The sequence below is a fragment of the Ursus americanus genome, chromosome X (genome assembly GCF_024610735.1).
Source record: "Ursus americanus isolate L20-20 chromosome X, mUrsAme1.1.p, whole genome shotgun sequence".
NCBI classification, from domain to species: Eukaryota; Metazoa; Chordata; class Mammalia; order Carnivora; family Ursidae; genus Ursus; species Ursus americanus.
The window spans coordinates 83,181,009-83,203,353 of record NC_142164.1 but is presented as its reverse complement, the minus strand read 5'-3'; the positions used below and the strand labels follow the sequence as shown (position 1 = coordinate 83,203,353).

The window sequence follows — 22,345 nt, the reverse complement described above, 5'->3', positions numbered from 1 at the left end:
CCTTCAGCTCAGGTCATGATCCCAGGCTCCTGGGATCGAGCCCCGCATCAGGCTCCCTGTCTGCTTCTCCCTCTCCCTCTGGCATTCCCCCTGCTTGTGCTCTCTCACTCTCTCTGTGTCAAGTAAATAAATAAAATCTTTATTGAAAGAGTTATTTATTTATCTGAGAGAGAGAGAGGATGACAGTGGGGAAAGAGGCAGAGGGAGAGGGAGAGAGAGAATCTCAAGCAGACCCCCCACTGAGCACGGAGCCCGACATGGGGCTTGATCTCACCACACTGTGATCATGACCTGAGCCAAAATCACGTGACTACCCTATTTAAATACAAGCTTCTGTCACCTTACACTCCTGATCACCCTTGAGTTTATTTGTTTGTTTGTTTGTTTATTTTTCAGTAATCTCCACACTCAGTGTGCAGCTGGAACTCATGTCCTGGAGATCAAGAGTGGGATGCTCCCTGGACTGAGTCAAGCTGGCACCCCCTGGTCCCCCCGAAATTTAATGCATACTTACCATCTCCCAACATACAAATAACGTCATTGGTTGCCTTGTTTATTGTCTGTCTCCCTCTGCTGGAACATAAGCTCTAGGAAGGCGGGAAGTTTTGAATCTTCCGCTCCCTGCTGTCTCCCCACTGCTTCTAACAGTGCCTGGCATCCCGTAGGCACTCAATAAATATTCATTGGATGAATAGCTCCTGTCATGCTGAGCTTTTTTTTTTTTTTTTTTTTTTGTGGCCAGTTTTCACCGAGTCTAATATTTCAGGATCACGATGTGCAGGCTCCCGTTTTGTGGAGACCATTTGATCCTTCCACGAGTTTTCCCTTGACACATTTTAAAGCTCAGAGTTTTCCGGGCCGTCAGTTTACCCCGTGGTGCTTCTGTCAGCAACAGCCGTGAATCTGGTAAGATATTTCGTTTTTATTTCCTAGGTAATCCATGACAAAAAGTGTAAGCAATGCCCCTTACACAGTCCAGAATGGTCTGAGACGAGCTTTGAGAAAGCTTCTGGTCCACTAGTGTATAAAATCGGAACTTCGAACCGTGGCTCCCGACCGCCTCTATAATGTCATCTCCAGCCACTCTTCCTCGAAGAGCCCAGGGTTTTCAGTAAGCACCATATTCCAGCCACACTGGTAGAACTTATCTCATCCGTGGACTTCTGTGTTTGTGAACTCCGGTCTTACCCACCACCTTGAGGGAAACTCCTTGAGGATCCAGACTGTTTTAGTGGGGCTGCCTACAGAAGCCGTCCCTGACCCAAGAATGGAAGCCAAGTCTTTTATTCAGGACGGAATTCCAGGAAGCACCTGTAGGGCCGTGGGGAAGTCGGGCAGCAAGACAAAGAAGAGAAGGCAGCCAATGGAGACTGTTAGTAAGCAACTTAGTGTTGGGGGTTAGCCCGAGCGTGTTCGCACTGAGGAGTTCTGGGGGCCAGGGGAGAACGGACACCTTAGAGATGTCCCATCTGAGGACCGAGGGGGCAAGGGTACTTATCTACCTGCTCTCATCAGTCATTGGTTAAGGGCTGCTGCCGAGGGATGTTCATTGCCTGGCCCTTCCAGCCTCCCGGGCCCACAGACAGAACAGAACGTCCTTCTTGCAGCTTGAGAGGAAGCCCTCCAGCGAAGACACACAGACCCTGGCGGTTGGCAGTTGGCCAGTGCACACTGGAGCTGTAAGGACATGTGGATACGGGCAGGGAACTGACAGCATCTGCTACAGGGCCCATGACTGTCTTGTTCGCTGGGCCTTGCACATAATAAATGTCCTATGAGACTGAAGGATGAAGGAGGTTGGTATGTTACGTCGCCAGAGCAGAGCTGGGTCCAATGGATCAAGGTTCAAACATCCCTGGGGTCAAACAGTAGGATGAAAGTCCTCTGTGTTTAGGCCCTCTGACCACTCGCACCAGCCCGTGCCATCACCCCCACCCTGGGAAATGCCAGAGGACAAGGATCCTGGTATGCATCAGTGTCTGGTTCACTGTCGGAACTTGGCACAGGGCAGGCAACAAACTTCCACCTCTTCATCTCAGTGTGGTCCTTAAAAGGTCAGTGGCTCACCAGAATGGCTACAGTGAGAATGATGGAGGGTGCTGAGCGATGGTGGGGATGTGGTGTTCACCCCTGAGGGATGTGGAGATTGGAAAATTGGCGTCATTTACTAAAGCTGATCCCATTTTGCCCCATGACTTAGGTCCTAGGTATATGCCCAAGAGAAATGAGTGCATCTATCCATCAAAAGGTGTATACAACAAGGGATGCCTGTGTAGCTGAGTTGGTTAAGCGTCTGCCATCAGCTCAGGTCATGATCCCAGGGTCCTGGGATCGAGCCCCACATCGGGCTCCTTGCTCAGCGGGGAGCCTGCTTCTCCCTCTGCCTGCTGCTCCCCTTGCTTGTGCGATCTCTGACAAATAAATAAATAAAATCTTTAAAAAATGTATACAACAAAAAGACGTGTGTAAGAATGTTCACGGAATCGGGGCACCTGGGTGGCTCAGTCAGTTAAGCGTCTGCCTTCAGCTCAGGTCATGATCCGGGGGTCCTGGGATGGAGCCCCACATTGGGCTCCCTGCTCCTTGGGGAGCCTGCTTCTCCCTCTGCCTGGCGCTCTCTCTCTCTCTCTGTCAAATAAATAAAATAAAAAGAATGTTCACAGAATCATTCTCAATAGCCCCACACAGAAAACTACCCAAATGCCCATCAACACTGGAACGGATGAAGTGTGATCTAGTCACACAATAGAAGAAATTACAGCAATGAGAACAAACTACCGGTTATAAAACAACATGGCTCCACGTCACAATCATGCTGAATAAAAGGAGCTGGACAGAAAAACGTATGATTGCACTTATATGGAAGTTCCAAACTAGACAAAACTAACTGACATTGTTCGAGGTCAGGAGAGTGGTTACCCTCAGAGTGGGGGTGAGGGTGGGGGGGTGGGACTTGAAGGGAGCTTCTACTGTTTGTTCACGTTCTCTTTTTTGACCTGGGTGCTGGTTACGTGGAAGTGTCCAGTTTGTAAAAAGTAAATGAGCTTTGAAGGCTGTATGTACATTTTTTTTTAAGATTTTATTTATCTATTTGAGAGAGAGAGAGAGCATGAGTGGTGGGGGCGGGGGAAGACACAGAGGGAGAGGCTGACCTCCCACTGAGCAGGGACACCCCCCCCCACGCCCACCCCACGCAGGCTCAATCCCAGGACCCTGAGATCATGGCCTGAGCCGAAGGCAGATGCTTAACCGACTGAGCCACCCAGGGACCCCTGCATGTACATTTTATTTTAATTTTATTTTTTTAAAGATTTATTTTATTTATTTATTCGACAGAGATAGAGACAGCCAGTGAGAGAGGGAACACAAGCAGGGGGAGTGGGAGAGGAAGAGGCAGGCTCACAGCAGAGGAGCCTGACGTGGGGCTCGATCCCATAACGCCGGGATCACGCCCTGAGCCGAAGGCAGGCGCTTAACCGCTGTGCCGCCCAGGCGCCCCTGCATGTACATTTTAATTCAATGGTCAGAACAAAGAAGTTTTGAGGTGGTGGGTGTGGCTGGGGGGGGGGAGGTGGTATTGTTGCCATCAGGAAGGGAGCAAAAGTATGGATTTTAGGATTTAGTCTAAGTGCAGGCTCCTGTTTGGCCAGAATGGAGGTCTCTTGAGATCCTGGGAGCTTGGTGAGGAGGCAGGACTGGGGGGACTTGAAGTGCGCAGCCTCAGTGGCGTAAGCCTGAGGGGCCTTGGTGGTAGGGCACGGCACCTGTACCAGAGGTAGCAATTGCACGTTTCTCAAGCACATACTGTACCAATCCCTGCTCTAAGCGAACGGGCATGCCTGAGTACCTGCCCTCATGCAGCTTACCGCCCGGATGGGCTCAGTGGGGGGACAGGTTCTCTGGGCCGATGGTAGGGCATGGCGGCAACAGGCTGAGGTTTACCATAGGGAGTATTCCCCCAATATACTCAGGTACTTGGTGCTGGGACAGCATGTCCCTTTCGCTTCCAGTCCCAGTAACTGCAGGCTGGAAGGTGGAGAGTGCTCCCTTTACGCGTTAGGATTCTCCGCTTCGGGGCCTATCCTCAGATTGGGAGACAGGCCCCACGATGAAGCACTCAGGAAGTGAAACTGCTCACTTCCAGGAAGGCTCACGTGGACATTGCTCCCACCTTAGCCACAGACCAGTGGACTAGGGCTCCTCCTGAGACTCAGCAGCAAGGGGTAGAGACATCACCTCTAGCAGTGGGTCCATTGGGACAGATTTTCTTCTGGTAGCCAGTGACTGGGGGCTCCTGCACTCTCCGAAGTCCAAGCAGGGACACGCACAGAGATGGTAGCAATGAGCATGTGATGTGGAGTTTTGAAGTATGAGCTGTGGAACGGGGCCACCGGGGAAAGGGCAGAGATGCCAGGGGCATGAAGGGGAGCCCAGATGTCCAGACTTAACGGGAATTTAGGAGAGACTCCCTGGAAAGAAACAGACAGCCAGAGCAAGTCTCCTGGGTTCCATCTTCCAGAACGCAGAGAGACAGAGAGAGACAAAGACAGAGAGAGCCTGAAAGAATGAGCCCCTGCTGCAAGGAGACAGCCTATTCCCAGAGAAAGAATGTGCAGGGGGAGAATTCCTGCGAGGGGGAGGGGGAGAAGGGGAGCAGGCAGGCAAAGACACAGACACGCATGCACACACACAGATGTGCGTCTTGAGTATGAGGCCACCCAGACCAGGACAGAAGGGAAAAGAGAGGCATCCAGACTCACCAAGACACAAGACGGGCAGAAACTCCAAAGTGCAGAGAGAAACAGAGAACGTGGCGAGGGAGACAAATGCTCGTTCTCAGCAATAGAAAAGCCCTGCTCCGACACACCACCCTCAATCCCCAGTCGTCCCAGCCCTTTTTCTAAGATGGCTGCCACTGATTTCTTCCTATACGCCACACCTCCATCCAGAGGAGCCCTGAGCCACCCTATAAGGAGCCCGGACTATTCTGCTGGAGAGAGATGCCACATGGAAGAAGACTGAAGTGCCAGACGTGCGCATGAAGAAGCCACCTCGGACGTCCGTCCCAGTTAAAGACGCCTCCAGCCCCCCGCCACCATCTGACTGCAACCACCTGAGGCCCCAAGAGCCACCTAGCTAAGCCCAGTTGATCACAGGACCATGAAAGAGAATACTAAATTGTCATCTTAAGCCACTAAGTCTTAGGGTGTCTGTTACCCAGCAACAGATAACCAGAACACCCAGAAAAGGCTGCAGTAGCCTTTTAAGACCTGACACACCTGTTCCCACATTCCCCCCCTCCAACAAAACCAACACCAGCCAGTCAGACTTTTAGTCCCTTTAATTAGGTGCTCTGAAGAAAGGGCAGAATGACAGGCAGGCGGTGGAGAAGGTGATGTTTCTTGGGCCCCGCTTGGCAACGGGTCAGTCCTCATCCTCCGGCAGCTGGATCTTGCTAGGGTCAAAGCAGTTGGATTCCATGATGGGGAGCCCATTGGCCTCTCGGTATTTAACAAGCCTCTCAGCTTCTCGGCGGGCCCACTCCTGCATTCTGGAGGCAGCAGCATGGGGGTAGATGTGAGGGAGCCTCACTGGAAACCAAACCCCATCTTAGCTCCCCAGTCCCCACTGGCACAAAGAACAGGATACCTGGCACAGTCCCCTTCAACCTCCACCCCCACCCATTCCACTCTCTTGGACACCCCCCATGCACCTGTAATCAGGCAGATAAGCTATAAAGGTGCTGCCAAGGACCAAGACAACAGAGAAGCCAAAGAAAAAGACGACCCGCATGTTCCAGAGGTCCACAACAGGGTCCTTGTCATAACCGTGGGAGTCTGGGTTCTGTGGCAAGAAAAAGAAGAGGTCAATGAGGGCTTCCTGTGGCTCCACAAAAGCCTTATGCTGGCCCTGCATAAGCTGGTCTCCAATTTCACCTCAGACCAATCTCCCCTCTCTCCTTTAATTCCTCTTTCTAGTCTTAGGCATTGTCAAACTCCTTCCTACCACAGGGCCTTTGCACTTACTCTTCCCTCTGCCCAGAAAGGCTTTCCCCCAGATCTCGTCATGGCTAGATCTGTCTTCTCACTCAAAGTGTTGGCTTCATAATCACTTCCCTTAGGACGCATTCCCTAGTCACCTTATCCATTACTTGTCTTAAACTATAGGAAATTGCCACTTTTATAGGTTAAAAATGGTTGAACACTGCCAATTTCCTATGGTTTCACCGAACAAAATTACCCCCTACCCCCAAGTCACTCCCCATCCACTTATCTTGCTTTTTCTTTCTAGCAGTTATTAGTTTACCAAGGTAGCATCTCCCCAGACCCTATCACATTATTTTATTACATACTCAATATTACTGTTTCCAAATATTTTACATGTTTATCTTCTGTGTTCTCCATTATCATATAAGCTCTACGAAGAGCAAGGGCTTTATCTGATTTCCACACTGCTGAACCCCTAGGGCCTTGAACTGCACCTGGCATACAGCAGGCCCTGGCTCCTTATTTACAAAATGAATGAATAAATGAATAAGCATCCTATATATCCAAGTCAGAGGATAGTACTGATGAAGAACCTACTGTGTGCTATACACAAACCTCACAATATCCCAGTGAGGCAGAAAGTAGCAACAATGATTAACACCTTCTAATGATGAATACTAGGTGCCGGCTGCTGTTGGGAGCATTTTGCCTCATTTAATCACATGAGGCAGACGCAGCATTTTATTTTCTAGAAGGTGTCCTAATACTTTCCCCATTTTACAAAGAGGCACCAAGGAGTCAAGCTACTTGACCAAGGTCACAAAGATGAATAACTGTCAGTGCTTGTATTCCAACCCTGGCATTCTGATTTCAGAGTCTCTGCTGTCACCACAGCACAGCGGACCTGGTTCCGCCACACATTCAGTTATGCGAGTTTGGGCAAGTCACTTAACATCTTTATGCTTCCGTTGCCTCGTCTGTAGAATAGGTATGCTAATAGTACCTACTTCAAAATAGGGTTGTTTTGAGGATTAGATAAGATAACGTACATAAAGTGTTTAGAGCACTGGCACCGAGCAAGCACCATATGGGTGTTTAGTATTATTGTCGTTATACTATGTTGCTTCCAAAGTGTTTTGAGCGTTGCCCGCCTCAGGTTTGATATCTGTCTGCAAAATAAAGCCAGTCTCGCCCCTGGCCCTGAACTGAAGATTACGAGGGGACAAAGAAGTAACTCAAGGTAGGCAAAGTTTCCAAGTCTTAGAGGATTTCACCAGCAGCGCAGTCCTCAGCCGCCTAAGAACGTCCTCTACGGCGCCCCGTCCGCCGGCCCCCGATTGACCCTTTTGGCGTCCCGTTTCCCCTCCCTCTCACCTTCTCATAGAGGTTTTCGTCCTCCGGATCTGGGTCCTCCTGCCAGCGTACGGTCGGTTCCGGCATTCGCTTTCCTGCCACAGCCGACGGGGCGATCACGGCCCTGGACGAGCTGGATTCCCAGCGAACACGGGCAGCCGGGAGCCCTCGCGTCGCCGCTACTGCCAAAAGGCGGCGAGAGCACAAACCTAACAGCCCGGCCGCCATGACAGATTGTACCGCAGGATCTCAGGGGCGGGGACGGAAATGCGACTACGCGCAGCTGCAGTTGGCCCGCGCGCGACAATTGTCGCTCCGCCCCCGCCGCACTAAATAGGTTCCGAGTCTGGATTTGGTTTTCAAATGAGGTGAAGTGCTGAGTAGCCCTCTTTCCTTCCCTCTGTCATGGCAGCACGGGGGTGACCATTTTCCTAACCTCGGTCAGGCTAAGGAATTTCTGGCTGATAGGTCTGCCCATTTCCTTGATAAGAAAGCGTTGACATTTGGGTGGATGCAGGTCCCAGCCAATGGCACGGAGATTTCCCTCGTCCTCGGGGGGGGGGGGAGGGGCGGAGCTTCCGTTTGTCTTTCATCTTCGAAGGAAGCCAAGCTTCTAAAAAGCGGGCCTCGCCGGATTGGCCAATAGCTACTCCTTTTCGCGACTTGCGAGCGTTCGCTGGGAGAGTGGGGAGGTGGCATACGCTTGCCAATCAGAGCCGGCCAGGGCTGGCCGTCGGCGGCCGGCGACCAATAGACGAGGCCGGCCAGAGCGCGCTCCCTTAGTAGGTGGATGGTGGTCGAAGCGCCGGCTCCCTTCTCGTCGTCGCCATTTTGTGCTGGTGATTGCGGCCGGCTGGGAGTAGGCGGCAGTGGGTTTCCTGGGGAGGGTAGCGCGCTTGGCGCTTCTCCCCTCCCCGCTCCTCCGCCCTTCTGCCTCCGGCCTCGGACTTGGCGGTGGTGCAGGCCGGCTCCGGCTGAGCTGGGAGAGTTGGAGGAGGTGGCGGCGCGCCGAGGTGATGTCCGGGAGCCCTCCCTTGACAGCCCGGGCCGAGAAGGTGAGCGTCGTCGCTGGTCGTGGGGGCGGAGGTAAGGGGCCGGGGGCGGGCGGGTGCGGAGAGGAGGCGCGAGGGCGGACTACGGGACGTGGGCCTGGGCTACGCGCGGAACCGAGGGATGTGTGCATGGCCTGAGCCCGGGAGGGGGTATCTTCCCCCCGCTTTTGAGAGCTGAGGCGCGTGCGCGATTGGGGCACGGGAATGGGTGCACGCGGGTTGGGGGAAGGGAGGGACCGATGGGAGTGGGCTTCCGTGGCTTAACTGTGTCTGCGACACCGAACTTTATCCGTGGAGGGGCCCGAGGTCTTTATCCATAGGGGAGGAGGGTGTGCTGTCTCCTCTGTGTGACTTGGGTACTTACCTATCCATGGGGAAGCATTCTGTGGCTCTGGTCCTCCTTATTCTTGGGTGGGGGAGGAGGAAAGACGTCTGTATGACTCTGGTCTTTATCCTTGTAGTCTGTGCTGTAACTGAGGTCCTTATCCATGGGGAGGGGTCCTTATCCATAGGGAGTCTTCTTGGGACTGGCCCTAACCAACCCACTTGGTAGGCGGGGAGGGAGTGCAAGAACTGTGTGTATGACTTACTGCCCCTTCTTTGGGGAGGAGTTCGTATCTGTGACTCTGACGCTCATCCTTTGAAAGGGCCTCGGTGTGTGATTATGGCCCGTACTTATTGTGGGTTCCTGTCTTCTGATTTTGGCCCATAGTTATTCGGGGCTCATGTCTGTGACTTTGGTCCCTATCTGTCGTGGATACCGGTGTGTGACTCTGACCTCTTTGCCAGAGTCTACTGAGGGTTTTGTATCTGGCTCTCATCCACTGGGGCCCCTCGTTGTGTTTCTAACTCTTATCCATCTGGGAGCAGGCAGCTCTGGTTCCCTGTGGCTTAAGGAGAAAGAGAAAATTGGTTGTGTGTATACGTGGAGGGGAGGTGTGGTGGCAGCCTAGTGTTGGGCAGGTGTTGTTACTGCCTAGCTTTGCCTGAGTCCTGCTCAGAGGGTGGGTTCTGAAGATTCTGGGATACTTCTTGGTGACCCTTGGCCAGGTCATGTGGCTCTGGGGACTTACGTAGTTCTCATGGCAGCCCTGAGGGTTGGGTGAAATGACTGCCCTTCATCCCTGCAGAACAGCACAGTGGTTGGGAACAGCCTCAAAAGGGTTCCTTTGCCTCTGGATAAGTTGGACCCAGAGCCCTGGGGAGAGAACCACCTTGGGACCTGGCTGTGCATAAGAGACAGAGCTCGAGGCTGAGCCAGTTGTGGAGTGAGGGCCAAAGCTGTGTTGGCCCGGAGCCCAGCGAGGCGTCAACCATCTCACTGCCAAGTTAGCCCCTTTACCCTCTAGGCCTTTCGTGGTCTCTTGCTGTCTTGTAGGGGGCAGCCAACATCTTGTTGGGAGGATGAAATGGCACCTGGGGCCCCATGGAAGGAGCTTGGTGGGTGCCTACAACTCCCGTTGTGAAGTCTTGCCTCTGTGCCTAATGTGCCTGATCTTAGACAAGTCATCCAGCACCGAGAACCCCCTGGGCAGGTAGCTAGCTCCAGGCTCAGACTTGTCTACTGGTCTCAGATGGCAGAGCCTTGATCACAGAATAGGTGGCACCACCAGGTCTCTCTGCAGGATGCTCCCCTCTCTGCCAAAGGCCTTGCTATTTCTGTTTTATTTAAGTAAGCTCTACGCCCAATGTGGGGCTTGAACTCATGACCCCGAGATCCAGAGTTGCATATTGGATTGACTGAGCCAGCCAGGTGCCCCTGGCCTTGCTATTTTAGGACTGGGGGCCGTAGCGTCATGTCTGTGGAGAAGGGAAGGAGCAGGCCAGGTAGGGGCTGTCTTCCTACTCTGGTCCACAGGAGCACCAGGAAGTTGGGAAATAATGTCCCTGGGCTAAGGGACAGCAGAGACCCTTGACAACAAGGGTTTCTCAAGGAGGCCCCAACTGCCTTGACCCCTTTCTTCCTTCTACTCTCCTCAGAGTCCCTGCAGGAGGCATCACCCAGGCTGGCAGATCATGGTGGCAGCAGCGGGGGTGGCTGGGAAGTGAAACGGAGCCAGCGGCTGAGGAGGGGCCCCAGCAGCCCCCGCAGGCCCTATCAGGACATGGAGTATGAAAGACGGTGAGTTACCCACTCCCACCCCTACCAAGCATCCTAGGCTTATCCCCGTGTAAGAATTGGTCCGGGAAGGTGCTAGGAGGGGACTTCCGGGCAGAGGAAACAGCACAGCAGATGATTGGTTTCTTTTCAGCAGACATTTACTTGGCACCTGTTGGAAGCCAGGCCCTGTGCTAGGCTCTGGCAGTGTAGTGGTGAGTGAGACAGATAAGACTGCAGCCTTTTTCCTCAGGGTCTCACAAGGGAGACCACACACTTTACAGGTGATATTAAGAAACAGCTCGATAGGTGCCATGGTTGGTTGTGGAGTTGGGAAAGGATCAAGAAAAAGGGAGGAATGGAGGCCGAGTCCCAGGTTCCCAGTTTGGGTGACTCAGATCTTCACCAAGGTGTGGACAGCCACTGCAGGAGGAGAGGCAGAGGTGGGTGGCGGAGGGGTGGTGGGTTATAAGTGCCTGTGGCTTCTCAGGGGGGAGGTGTGGGCTATAGCTTTGGGTTGAAGGGGTGGATGGGAGTGGTGCCTTCAGAGTGAGGCATTTGTGCAGGGTAAGTATGGGGCAAGCCAGGTCCGATAGTGGGAGACTTCAGGAACAAGGTGGGCTGAAGCTGGCGGGACACTTGTCCTAGTATGGGACACTCTCATATGGTTATTTTTATTTTATTTTTCTTCCCCGTGTGGTTATTTTTAAACTGGTACGAACAGGAAATAGTCGGAACATTTGGTAAAATACAGAGATCCTGGGCCAACCCTCACCATTCTGGTGGATCACTCCAGTTGATGTCTCACGCAGATGATCTGTTCCTGACATATTAAGAGTGCTTAGGAAAGTAGACCTAATGCTCCCAGAAAGCCTCTATTAAAAGTCAGTAGATTTATAAAATGTCAGGGAGGAAGTAATTTTTTTAAATGTCTTACAAAGTGTTTCTTCTTCCACCACCCCCTTTAAAAGTGTTTTCTGAAAAGCGAGCCCAAGTTTGAGATGTGGTCATCATCTAGTGTTAGTCAGTCATCTTTTAAAAAATATCTTTTGAAAGCATTCAGGTTTTGGGTGGTATTCTCTCGAAGTGCTCTGTGGCATTTTGAGTAGGTGACATACTTCCTTCAGACTTTATAACGAAATAAAGCCACTGTCTGTCTTCTGGCTTTCAGAGGCCCTCAAGTGCAGAGGTTTGAGTTAAATCATACCTTTTCAGTTTAAGGTGGGTTTCTATCATAGGTCATTACAGGGCCTTCTCTTGCCATGTTTGTGTTTTCCTTTTTATTTCTGATTCCAATAGCTGTAGGCAGCTGCTCTGTCCTGTTTGAAATGTATCCTTCTAGAATATGTAGCATTATTTTGAGCTTTGTGTTTTCAGTTTGTACAAACGACTGAGTGCTACAGTTTTCATTTTGTTTCCTGAACTTTGTAGTACTCAGCACTGCGTCTTTAAGATCTGTCTCCTTTGCCATGTGTATGTGAGTGCTTTGCTTCTAATTGGCCCCAAGGACACCGTGGTGTGTGCCTGTTGCCTTTTACTTAATGATTCCCTCAAGGATGGGTACCTGTAAAATTCATCATTTTTTGTCTTGTAATCTGTGCTTTCAGAAACTTCTCTGTTCCTGCCTCTGGATCACAAAGATTGTGTTCACTCTATAGTTTTCCCTTTCACATTTAGATCTTTAGTAACATTTAGAGTACACTTCTGCATACGGTATAAGGCAGGTTCTGGTTTTGTGTTCCTCCATATAGTAGGCAGTTTTCCCAGTACCTTTTAAATAGTCCATTCTTTCTTTATTGATTTGTAGTACGTCATCTCATTTCAAGTTCCCTCATGTACGTGGATCTGTCTTGAGTAATCTGATTTGTTTCATTGGTCTGTTTGTTTAATTCTCACGCCAGAACCTTACTGGTTTTGTTATTATGGCTTTATAGACTCTCTTAGCTCCCTCTTTGCTCTCTTATCAAAGTTGATTTTAGCCATTTGTGGGACTTACATTTAAAGAAATGTATCAAGTCCCTCAAAAACATTCAAGAATTTTGATTAAGATTGCATCAAATTATTAATTTGGGGAGAATTGTCATCTTTTTTAAGTGGTGATCTGATCCAAGACCTGTATGGAGAATATTTTAAAATTTGTTTAAAGGACATACAAATCTATGGGGCATCTGGGTGGCTCAGTCAGTTAAGTGTCTGACTCTTGATCTCAGCTCAGGTCTTGATCTCAGGGTCGTGAGTTCAAGCCCCACATTAGGCTCCATCCTGGGCATTGAGCCTACTTAAAAATGAATGAATGAACGAATGAATGACATTCAAGTCTGAATAAATGAAAATACAACTCTTGTATAATTCCTAGGTGCTTCGATAGTTTTCATTGACGTCTTATTTTCTTTTATATTTTCCAAGCTTGTGTTTGCTGGGGTAGAGGAAAGCTGTTACTTTTTCTAAGTTATCTTACCCTTGCTGTACTCTCTTATTATTTCTGATTATTCATTGTTGATTCTGATGGTCTTTCTAAGTAATTGGTTATGCTGTATGCAAATCAATTCTGTCACATTTCTTTTTCCTCGCTTATAATGTTGTCTAGGACTTTAGTACCATATTAAATAGTGTCAGTGATGCTGGGTGCACAAAATAAGATTCATTTTAGCAGGTTGTAACAGAGAATCTGAAGAATAATGGCTTAAACAATGTAGTTTATTTCCTTCCTCATAAAGGACATCTGCAGATAGATGAGACATTTCTGTCTCATAAAGGACATCTGCAAGACATCAACAGTCAGTCCCGGCCTGATAGGCAGCCCCGTCTGCTTAGCCATCAAATTGGATGTGTGCTGTAGGCTATTAGAATGTAGCCTTTCATAAACCAAGAAAATTCTCTAATCTTAGTTTGTCAAGATTTATCAGAAATGAGAATTGGGGGTGCCTGGGTGGCTCAGTCAGTTAAGCATCCGACTCTTGATTTCGGCTCAAGTCATGATCCTCAGGGTCCTGGAATTGAGTCCTGCATCAAGTCTGCACTGAGCTTGGAGTCTCCTTAAGGTTCTCTCTCTCCCTCTCGCCCTGTGCTCGCACGCTCTCTCTCTCTCTCTCAAATAAATAAATCTTAAAAAAATAATCAGGGGCACCTGGGTGGCCCAGTCGGTTAAACATCTGCCTTCGGCTCAGGTCATGATCCCAGGGTCCTGGGATTGAGCCTTGCATCAGGCTCCCCACTCAGCAGAGAGCCTGCTTCTCCCTCTCCCTCTGCCTGCTGCTCCTTCTGCTTGTGCTTGCTCTCTCTGTCAAATAAATAAGTAAAATCTTTAAAAAAAAATAATAATCCATGTTGGGTTCGATGGACATTAAAAAAAAAAGAAATGAGGATCGAACTTCATAATTACATGCTTTTTTCCTCCTTTTGTCCATTAGTTTCACAAATCACATTAAATTACATCCTTGCCATTGTTGAGATATACCTTCCTTGGTGTGTATGTGTATGTTTATAACTTCTTATTTTGAAAAAAAATTCTAATTTTCAGAAAGGTTGCAAGTACAGTAAACTCCCATATATCTTCTCCCCAGAACCACTAATTATAAACATTTTGCCACATTTATTTTACCTACCTACATGCCTCACCATGCCCTTCTTCCCCCCATCTCTCTCTCTATATATATAGGTAGAGATACAGCTGTATATCAAGGTATCTATGTATAGGCAACTTTTTTTTCCTGTATCATTTCAGTTAGTGACTGACATGACCGTTAAGTATGACAGCATGTACGTCCTAAGAACAAGGACTTTCTCTTCTGTAACCACAGTACACTTCTGAATATCAGGGAACTGAACATTGTTGCAGTACTTTTATCTTCTAAAAAGTTCATATTCTGATGTCATCCCTTGTCCTTTACGGCATTGGTTCCCTAATCTAGGATCCTGTCCAAGATCACACGCTACACTGTATGGAGCTACTTTGTATTTTTGGTTCCCTTTACTCAGGAAGTTACTAAGTCTTTCTTTTTCTTCCATGGCCTTGATATGTTTTAAGAGCACAGTTCATTGGCTTTGTAGATGCTTCTGAATCTGTTTTCCTAATGCTTATTCATCAGTTGTTGGCAGAAAAATTATTTAATATGTATGTTTTTAAAACACTGTTACATTTGGTTAGGTACTGTATTACTAGGATATTTGCATCTGTGTCACCTCAGTGAAGTGGTCTTAATGATTTCCTTTTCTAGTATCCATCTGACACTGAGTCACCGTAGCCTCATGGCATGATTTGGGCAGCTTTTGCCATTTCTCTCTTTATTGGAGAAACTTGTATAAAAAGTATCTGTCCCTTGAAAGCTTGTTAAAACTGAGCTTTAAAAGGGCCTGGATTTTTAATGATCATTTTGTCTAGTTCTTCTGCCAATTTTGGCAGTTTTTGATTTTCAGAAATATATTCATTTTGCGGAGGTCCTCGCATATTAGGATTCAGTCCAGCTTCGTGGAAATGTATTATGAACAGGGTCTGTCTTTGGAAGGTATTTTGTCAAAGTGTTCTGTGGCCAATGAAAAGTATCCCTTACTGTCCAAATCTGTTCTCTTCCCAAGTTTAGATAGCAAGAGTTCAGTATGGAAATTTATTTGGTTTAGGGGCACCTGGGTGGCTCGGTCAGTTAAGTGGCTGACTCTTGGTTTCAGCTCAGGTCATGATCTTGGGGTCCTGGGATTGAGCCCCTCCTCAGGCTCCATGCTCAGCAGGGAGTCTGCTTGAGGATTCTTTCTCTCCCTCGCCCTCCTCCCCCCTGCTCACATGTGCTCGCACTCTCTCTGTCTCTAAAGTAAATAAATCAATCTTTAAAAAATTTATTTGGTTTAGATGCTGAGTGTCAGAGTTCAGGATTTCATCTGAACATTTATTCAACTCTGTTCGGTTCTTAAATTCTGAGGACCAGAGTTCAAGTATTGGGGGATAACTGTGGTAAGCAAACACAAAGAAACGTTGCTCACATCAGAACCCTTAAGGGGCACGTAGGAGGTTCAGTCGGTTAAGCATCTGACTATTTTGGCTCAAGTTATGATCTCAGGGTCGTGAGATCAAGGTCTGTGTCGGGCTCTGCACCGTGCATGGAGCCTGCTTAAGATTCTCTCTCTCCCTCTCCCCCACCTCCGCTTCTCTGACAAACAAACAAAAAACCCTTAAAAATACATCACTCATACCAGCCACTTCCTGTCCAGGCATTTATCGTAAAGAAATAATTTGGGTTCCAAGCCAAGCTCACAAGGACAAGGGACTTCATTTTATTCACAGCAGTGTCCCCAGCACTAGAGCAGCGCTTGACACATAGCAAATGTTACATTAATATTTATTGAATGAATAAATGAACAATTATGAAATATTGGAAACCAAGCAGATATCTGGAAACATTTTATTTTCCCCATTTGTTAATTACCTTGAGCTTTATGGTGTTTTTCCAATGTTTTATTATGAAATTTCAAACGTACAGCAAAGTTGAAAGAATTTTACAGTGAATACCTCTATAACCATCTGCTGGATTCTACCATTAACATTTTTACCATGCTTGCTTTATGACATGTTTATTTGTTTGTGGTAATTTTTTTTAAGGATTTTATTTATTTATGTGACAGAGAGACAGCCAGCGAGAGAGGGAACACAGCAGGGGGAGTGGGAGAGGAAGAAGCAGGCTCCCAGCGGAGGAGCCCGATGTGGGACTCGATCCCGGTACGCCGGGATCACGCCCTGAGCTGAAGGCAGACGCTTTAACGACTGCGCTACCCAGGCACCCCGATGTTTGTGGTATTTTATAACGCGTTTTTTTTTTAACATTTTTTTTTGAGATTTTATTTATTTATTTGACAGAGAGACAGCCAGAAGGAGAGGGATCACAAGCAGGGAGAGTGGGAGAGGAAGAAGCAGGCTCTCAGCAGAGGAGCCTGATGCGGGGCTCGATCCCATAATGCCAGGATCATGCCCTGAGCCGAAGGCAAACGCTTAATGACTGAGCCACCCAGGCGCCCCTTTTAACCTGTTTTTAATAAGTTTTTACAAAGCCAGATTTATCAGGTTTTTTTTTTTTTAAATGACTTCCAGGGTTTTGTCTTGCTTAGAAAGGCCTTCCATGAGGTGATTCATTTTTTTCTTATGTTTTCTTTCTAACGTTTTTATGGTTTCTATTCAGGGATTTAAATTTTTGATTCATCTCGAATTTACTTGGTATAAGAAATGAGGTAGATAAACAACTTTTATTTTCTTAAACTTCCTTCTGTGAAGGACCAGATAGTAAATATTTTTGGCATTGCAGACCATGCCGTCTCTGTCACAGCTGCTCGGCTAAAAGCAGCCACAGACAATATGTAAATGAACAGGTATAGCCGTGTTCAAGAGAACTTTATTTGGGTGACTGGATTGGGTCCACTGGCTGTAGTTCACTGATCTGTAGCCCAGACCATTACTGCAACTGGTGTTTATTGACTAATCCATTTTCCCCCTGTTCGTATGAGTTGCAGCCTCTGGGTTACTATAAATTTCCATGTATGTTATTGTGTAGTATGGACTCTGTTCAGTTTCACTTATCTGTCCATTTGTGTTTCAGTTGTTCCACCTTTATATATAATATGTTTTAACATTTGGTGAGGCTCTTCTCCCCCCTCGTTAGTCTTTTTTTTTTTTTAAGCAGAATTTTTCTGACTCTTCTAAATTGTTTCTTGTCCTTTGCCGTTACAAACAGTGCTGTTGAATGATGTTTTTGTATGTGTGCAAGTATATTAGTATATTACATTTCCAGGAAAATTGGGGGTTAGGGTAGATTTTTAGTTTTTACCAGCTATTGCCAAATTCCCCTCCACAAGGGACTGTTTCCATTTTCACTCCTACCAGCAGTACAAGAGTGCCTGTTTCCCATACAGCCTTACCAAGAGTGTCTTGTCAAACATTTGGACTTTTACAGATCTGTCACATTAGAAATGTTCTATCACAGATCTTTCTTACAGAAGAATTCCAAATAATATATGTAGATACTCCACATTCCAGAAGGTAGAGCTTAATTTTCCTCCTCTTGACTGTGGGCTAATCTTAGTGACTCACTTCTAAAGAACAGAGTGTAGAAACGGAAAAAGAGAAACTATAGTGGAGGAACCTGGCAGACCCCACCACAACCACATGGTCAAGATCAACATCGGCAGTGATAAGTCACGTTGATATCATGGGCCCCCTTATACAATGCAATCAGTAGGGCAGGTCAGCTCTCTTGTATTCTTCCCCAAAAAACCATAACCTCCATAACCTCAAGTCTAATCACAAAAACACAATGGACAAACCCAAGTTGAGGTACATTCTGCAAAACAGCTGACCAGTGCTCTTGAAAACTGTCAAAGTCATTAAAAAGGGGGGGGGGAGACTAAGAAACCTTCACAGGCCAGAGGAGACTAAGGGTGCATGATGACGAAAAGCAATGTGCCATCCTGGATTCGATCCTGGAACAGAAGGTGGATAGTAGTGGGAAAACGGGTGAACTCCTACAGTTAATTAACTTCTTAGTTTTGACAAATGTACTGTGGTTACATTTGTCCCCTGTTAACATTAGGGGAAGCTGGGTGAAGGGTATATAAGAATTATGTTACCTTTGAACTTTTCTATAAATCTAAAATTATTTCAAAACAAGTTTAACTTCATCAAGATTAGAAACTTAAGTACGTCAGAGGACATGGTTCAAGAGAGTGAAAAGACAACCCACAGCATGGGAAAAGGTGTTTGCAGGTCATATATCTAGTCAGGGACTCACACCCAGAATAGAAAAAGAACTCCTGCAGCAGCCCAGGAAAACCCAGTTCAGAAGTGGGCAAAAGACTCGAATAGACATTTCTCCAGAAAAGACACACGAGTGGCCAGGAAGCACAGGGAGCGATGCAGAATGACAGGTGCTGGTGAGGATGTGGAGAGATTGGAACTTGGGCGCGTTGCCGACGGGAACGTGAAATGGCACAGCTGCTGTGGAACACCGCCCAGGGGCTCCTCGAAAAATTAAATCTGCAGCTACCATGTGGTCCAGCAGTTCCACTCGTGGGTATTTACCCAAAGGAATTGAGAGCAGGAAGTCGCACCGATAGTTGTACACCAGTGTTCATAGCAGCATTAGTCACAACACCCAAAACAACCAGAAGGTGGAAACAGCGCAGCCGGCCCCGAGCAGATGCACGGCCAGACGAAGCGTGGCGTGTGCCATGCCTGCGTACGTGTGCGGCCACAAGAAAGGAAGTTCTGACGCAGGCCGCGACACAGGCGGGCCTGGAAAACATGACGCGAAGCGAGAGCAGCCGGACACGAAGGAACGGATATTGTATGGTTCCACTTACACCAGGTACCAAGGACAGGCAGATTCACAGAGATTGGAAGTAGGATAGAGGGGGTGGGGTGGCAAGCTAATGTTCAGTGAGTAGGGAGCTTCTGTTCTGAGAAAGGTTTCCGGAAACAGACGGTGATGATCGCTCAACATCGTGAGTATATTTTGTGGTAAATTTCGTGAGATCTGTATTTTACCACAATAAAAATGACTAAAAATATACAAAAAATAAATTTTAGACGTTTATTTTAAAATGGCCTGTCCAGGGTAGTTTTGATTTTCATTGTTCAAAATATAAATCGTTTGTATTTCTTTCCTGCGAATTCTGTTCCTCTTCCTCTTCCCATACTTTTTCCCAGTTAGTTTGTCCTGACTGGGCTCATGATGGTTTTTTTTCTTTTCCAAACAGAAGTGTTTTATTTTTATATGGTTAACTTTAATAATCTCTTCTGTGGCTTCTGGATTTGGGTCATAGTTTTCCCCCATTGCAAGATTATCAAGAAATCATCTCGTGTTTTCTTCTACTTTTATGGTTTCAGTTCTTCTATTTAAATCTTTGACCCATTTTATTTTTTTATTATTTTATTATTGGACCATGCACTTTCTTTTTTTCACATTTTCCTGATTATTTTTTTTAATTTTTTAAAGATTTATTTATTTTACAGAGAGAGCACATGCACACGCAAGTGGGGGGAGGGGCAGAGGGCAAGACCCTCAGGCAGACTCCCCACTGAGTGTGGAACCCATCGTGGGGCTCGAGATCATTACGAGCTAAAATCTAGAGTTGTCCACTTAACCAACCGAGCCACCCAGTCGCCCCAATTATTTAATTAAAAAAATCTCTTCAAACCCCCCCCCATTTCCCCCATCTCCCCCACCTCCCTCTGGTGACCATCAGTTTGTTCTCTGTAGTTAAGAGTCTGTTTTTTTGGTTTGCCTCCCTCTTTTTTCCCTTTGCTCATTTCTGTTCCTTAAATTCCACATAGGAGTGAAATCATATGGTGTTTGTCTTTCTCTGACTGATTTATTTCACTTAGCGTCATACTCTCTAGCTCCGTCCATGTTGTCTCAAGTCTTTGACCCATTTTAAGCGTATCCTGGTTTATATGTGGGAAGTATAGTCATAAGATCTTGGCGCTTGTCTAGGTATTTAACCTTTTTGGTTCAGTCATACTTGGGATCTTCCCATTTCTAAACGGTGCCTCTCTGAATAGAGGCAATGTATTTATTTCTGCATATTACTTTTGTACCCAGCATCCTTACTGATTTATTGGTTGTAATCATTTTTCATTTGATTCACTTGGGCTTACAGGCATATCCTCATATCATTTACAAACAATGGTAATTTTACCTTCTCCTTTCCAGCTTTTAACCTCTTTTCTTCATTCTTTTGGTTCAGCTAGTGCCTTAGAACACTGTTCATAGTGGTGTTGATACTAGACATTCTAACAGTGTTGTTCCTGACCAGGATGGGGACCCTGCTAGCAGTAGTCGACTATGATGTCTTTTTTTTTTCTTGTTTTAAGTAAACATGTATTGGTTGCTTTTAGAATACTTTTTAAGGCCTTATTTCATCAAACAAAAATTCTTGGGCATCTACTAAGTACCAGGTACTAAGCTAAGTTTTGAGGAGTAGGGCCATGGACCCTCTGGATGTGGTCCCCTCTTTCCCAGAACTCACAGTTTAGTACTTTTTTAAATCATCAAAGAAACGCATATGAGAGGCGCCTGGCTGGCTCAGTCGGTGGAGCATGCGACTCGATCTCGGGGTTGTGAGTTCGAGCCCCACTTTGGATGTAGAGATTACTTAAAAATAAAATCTTAAAAAAAGAGAGAAATGTACATGAAATCAACTTCGAGATAATTATTTTACAGTAATCACAGTAGGAAAAATTTTGACAAAACAGCGGGCAGGGCTAGCAGGGTGATAGTGAAACAGAGGGTCAGGGTAGCACCACGCACAATGAGGCAGAGGGAGAGAGGGTGGTAGGGACCTCACCCCACATACCCTGCAGACCTGGCAGGACCTTGGTGAGAATAAGAGGGAGCCATCGAAGGGAGTGCAGTCGTTGGGCTTGGTTGGCTTTGCCTTATAGAACACTTGCTCACATTCAGGCCATGGGGAATGAGCTGGGAGAGGCCTGGTGGAGGTGAGACCGGCCTGACGCCGCACCTGAGGGCCCTGTGAAGGAGGACAGGCATGGACCAGGGAGGTGGCAGAGGGAAGGAGAAGTGGATTGGATCTTTGAGGGGTGGGGCCCAGGTCACCTCATGGAGTCAGGATTTAGGGACCCCTGTCAGGAGTGGGATCTAGGGTCTAGAGGGATTGAGTGGGTGGGAGCCCCCCCCCCACCTCTTGCACCTTGCAGAAAGGACTGCCCTCTGATCCCTCCCTGTTCTTCTTCCCTCAGAGGTGGTCGTGGGGATAGGACTGGCCGCTATGGAGCCACTGACCGTTCACAAGATGATGGTGGGGAGAACCGCAGCCGAGACCACGACTACCGGGACATGGACTACCGCTCGTATCCCCGAGAGTACGGTAGCCAGGAGGGCAAGCACGACTACGACGACTCGTCTGAGGAGCAGAGTGCAGAGGTGAGGGCCAGGGAGGACAGAGTCCTGCAGGGCCTCAGCTTGTAGCACCATGTGCAGGTAGCTCTCGGCTCCCGTGCCTTCAGAGTGTGCTCAGTGGCTTTGCCTCACCTGGAGGGTCTGTCCCCACTCCCCTCTGTGAGGGCTCCTCTCCCGAGTTGGGTCTCCCTGACTTCCACATGCTTGGCTCTATACTTCTGAGGGCCCCTGGCCATCACCTCTCTCCCTTCTTCCCTGTTTTTTAATTTGGGTCCATGGTTCACTGCAAGCCCTTCACTGCCTGCTCCCAACCAGTTTGGGGCCCTTGAAGAGCCTCCTGCATGGGACCCGGCATGTGGGCTTGGGAGGGTGTAGGGGAACTGGGTATCACCCAGCAGAGTAGCCCTGGGAGGCCAACCGTTGGCATTCACAGGGGCGGCAGAGCCCCTCTACAAAAGGGAAAGACCCTCTAGGGCCTCTCCTTTGAGCTCAGGGGGTAGCCACTTCCATGTTGGGTAGTTAGCCCTAGCCTGAGGAGGGGAGGCATGATGTTTACCATCTGAGGAGAAGCAGCAGACTTGCCTTAAGGGAACCCCAGTTTGAGAGGATAGTCAGGGCCCAGGTCCAAGTAAGCAGGCAGGTCTCCTATCCAGCAGGGTGGGAAGTGTACTTTTGCAACCCAGCCGCTGGGGACAGAGTGTGGGTGTTCAGGCCTCCCAACTGGCAGCTGTGATCTGTGCCTGGATGTCTCCAGGGTACCAGGGGGCTCTGGGTGGACCCTTGGGAAGAGTGGGAGTGGGGTGCTGAGTTATCTGGTCCCCCCCCCCCCCAGGGCAGAAGGGGTGTGGATCCTGGCCCGGCCTGCTTAGTCCTGGCGGGATGGCTTGGGCAACACCCAAGGACTCAGCGACCACACCCTGTCAGGAGGGAGCCTAGCGGTGGTAGAGGACTGGCCAGGCG

General features: G+C 48.1%; 2 protein-coding genes across 10 annotated transcripts in view; one reads left to right on the top strand and one right to left on the bottom strand.

Moving 5' to 3' along the window:
- Positions 1-5,326: 5,326 nt before the first annotated feature.
- On the bottom strand, positions 5,327-7,779 carry NDUFB11 (NADH:ubiquinone oxidoreductase subunit B11). The gene is made up of 3 exons (XM_045790447.2): positions 7,362-7,779; positions 5,714-5,844; positions 5,327-5,551 (listed from the first exon to the last, which is right to left on the bottom strand). Exons 1-3 carry the CDS (start codon positions 7,566-7,568, stop codon positions 5,425-5,427), a joined length of 465 nt encoding a protein of 154 aa, XP_045646403.2. The 5' UTR covers positions 7,569-7,779; the 3' UTR covers positions 5,327-5,424.
- Positions 7,780-7,970: 191 nt separating this feature from the next.
- RBM10 (RNA binding motif protein 10) overlaps positions 7,971-22,345 on the top strand; it is a 28,380-nt gene continuing 14,005 nt past the window's right edge. For 4 of the 9 annotated variants that reach the window (XM_087860277.1, XM_087860276.1, XM_087860275.1 and 1 more), the window contains exons 1-3: positions 8,208-8,426; positions 10,373-10,514; positions 21,226-21,409. In XM_087860277.1, the coding sequence (XP_087716403.1) occupies positions 8,357-8,426; positions 10,373-10,514; positions 21,226-21,409 (396 nt within the window). In that variant the 5' untranslated portion in view covers positions 8,208-8,356. Of the gene's footprint in view, positions 8,427-10,372; positions 10,515-21,225; positions 21,410-22,345 lie in introns of all 9 variants that reach the window. The other 5 variants (XM_045790443.2, XM_045790441.2, XM_045790446.2 and 2 more) reach the window with 3 other exon arrangements.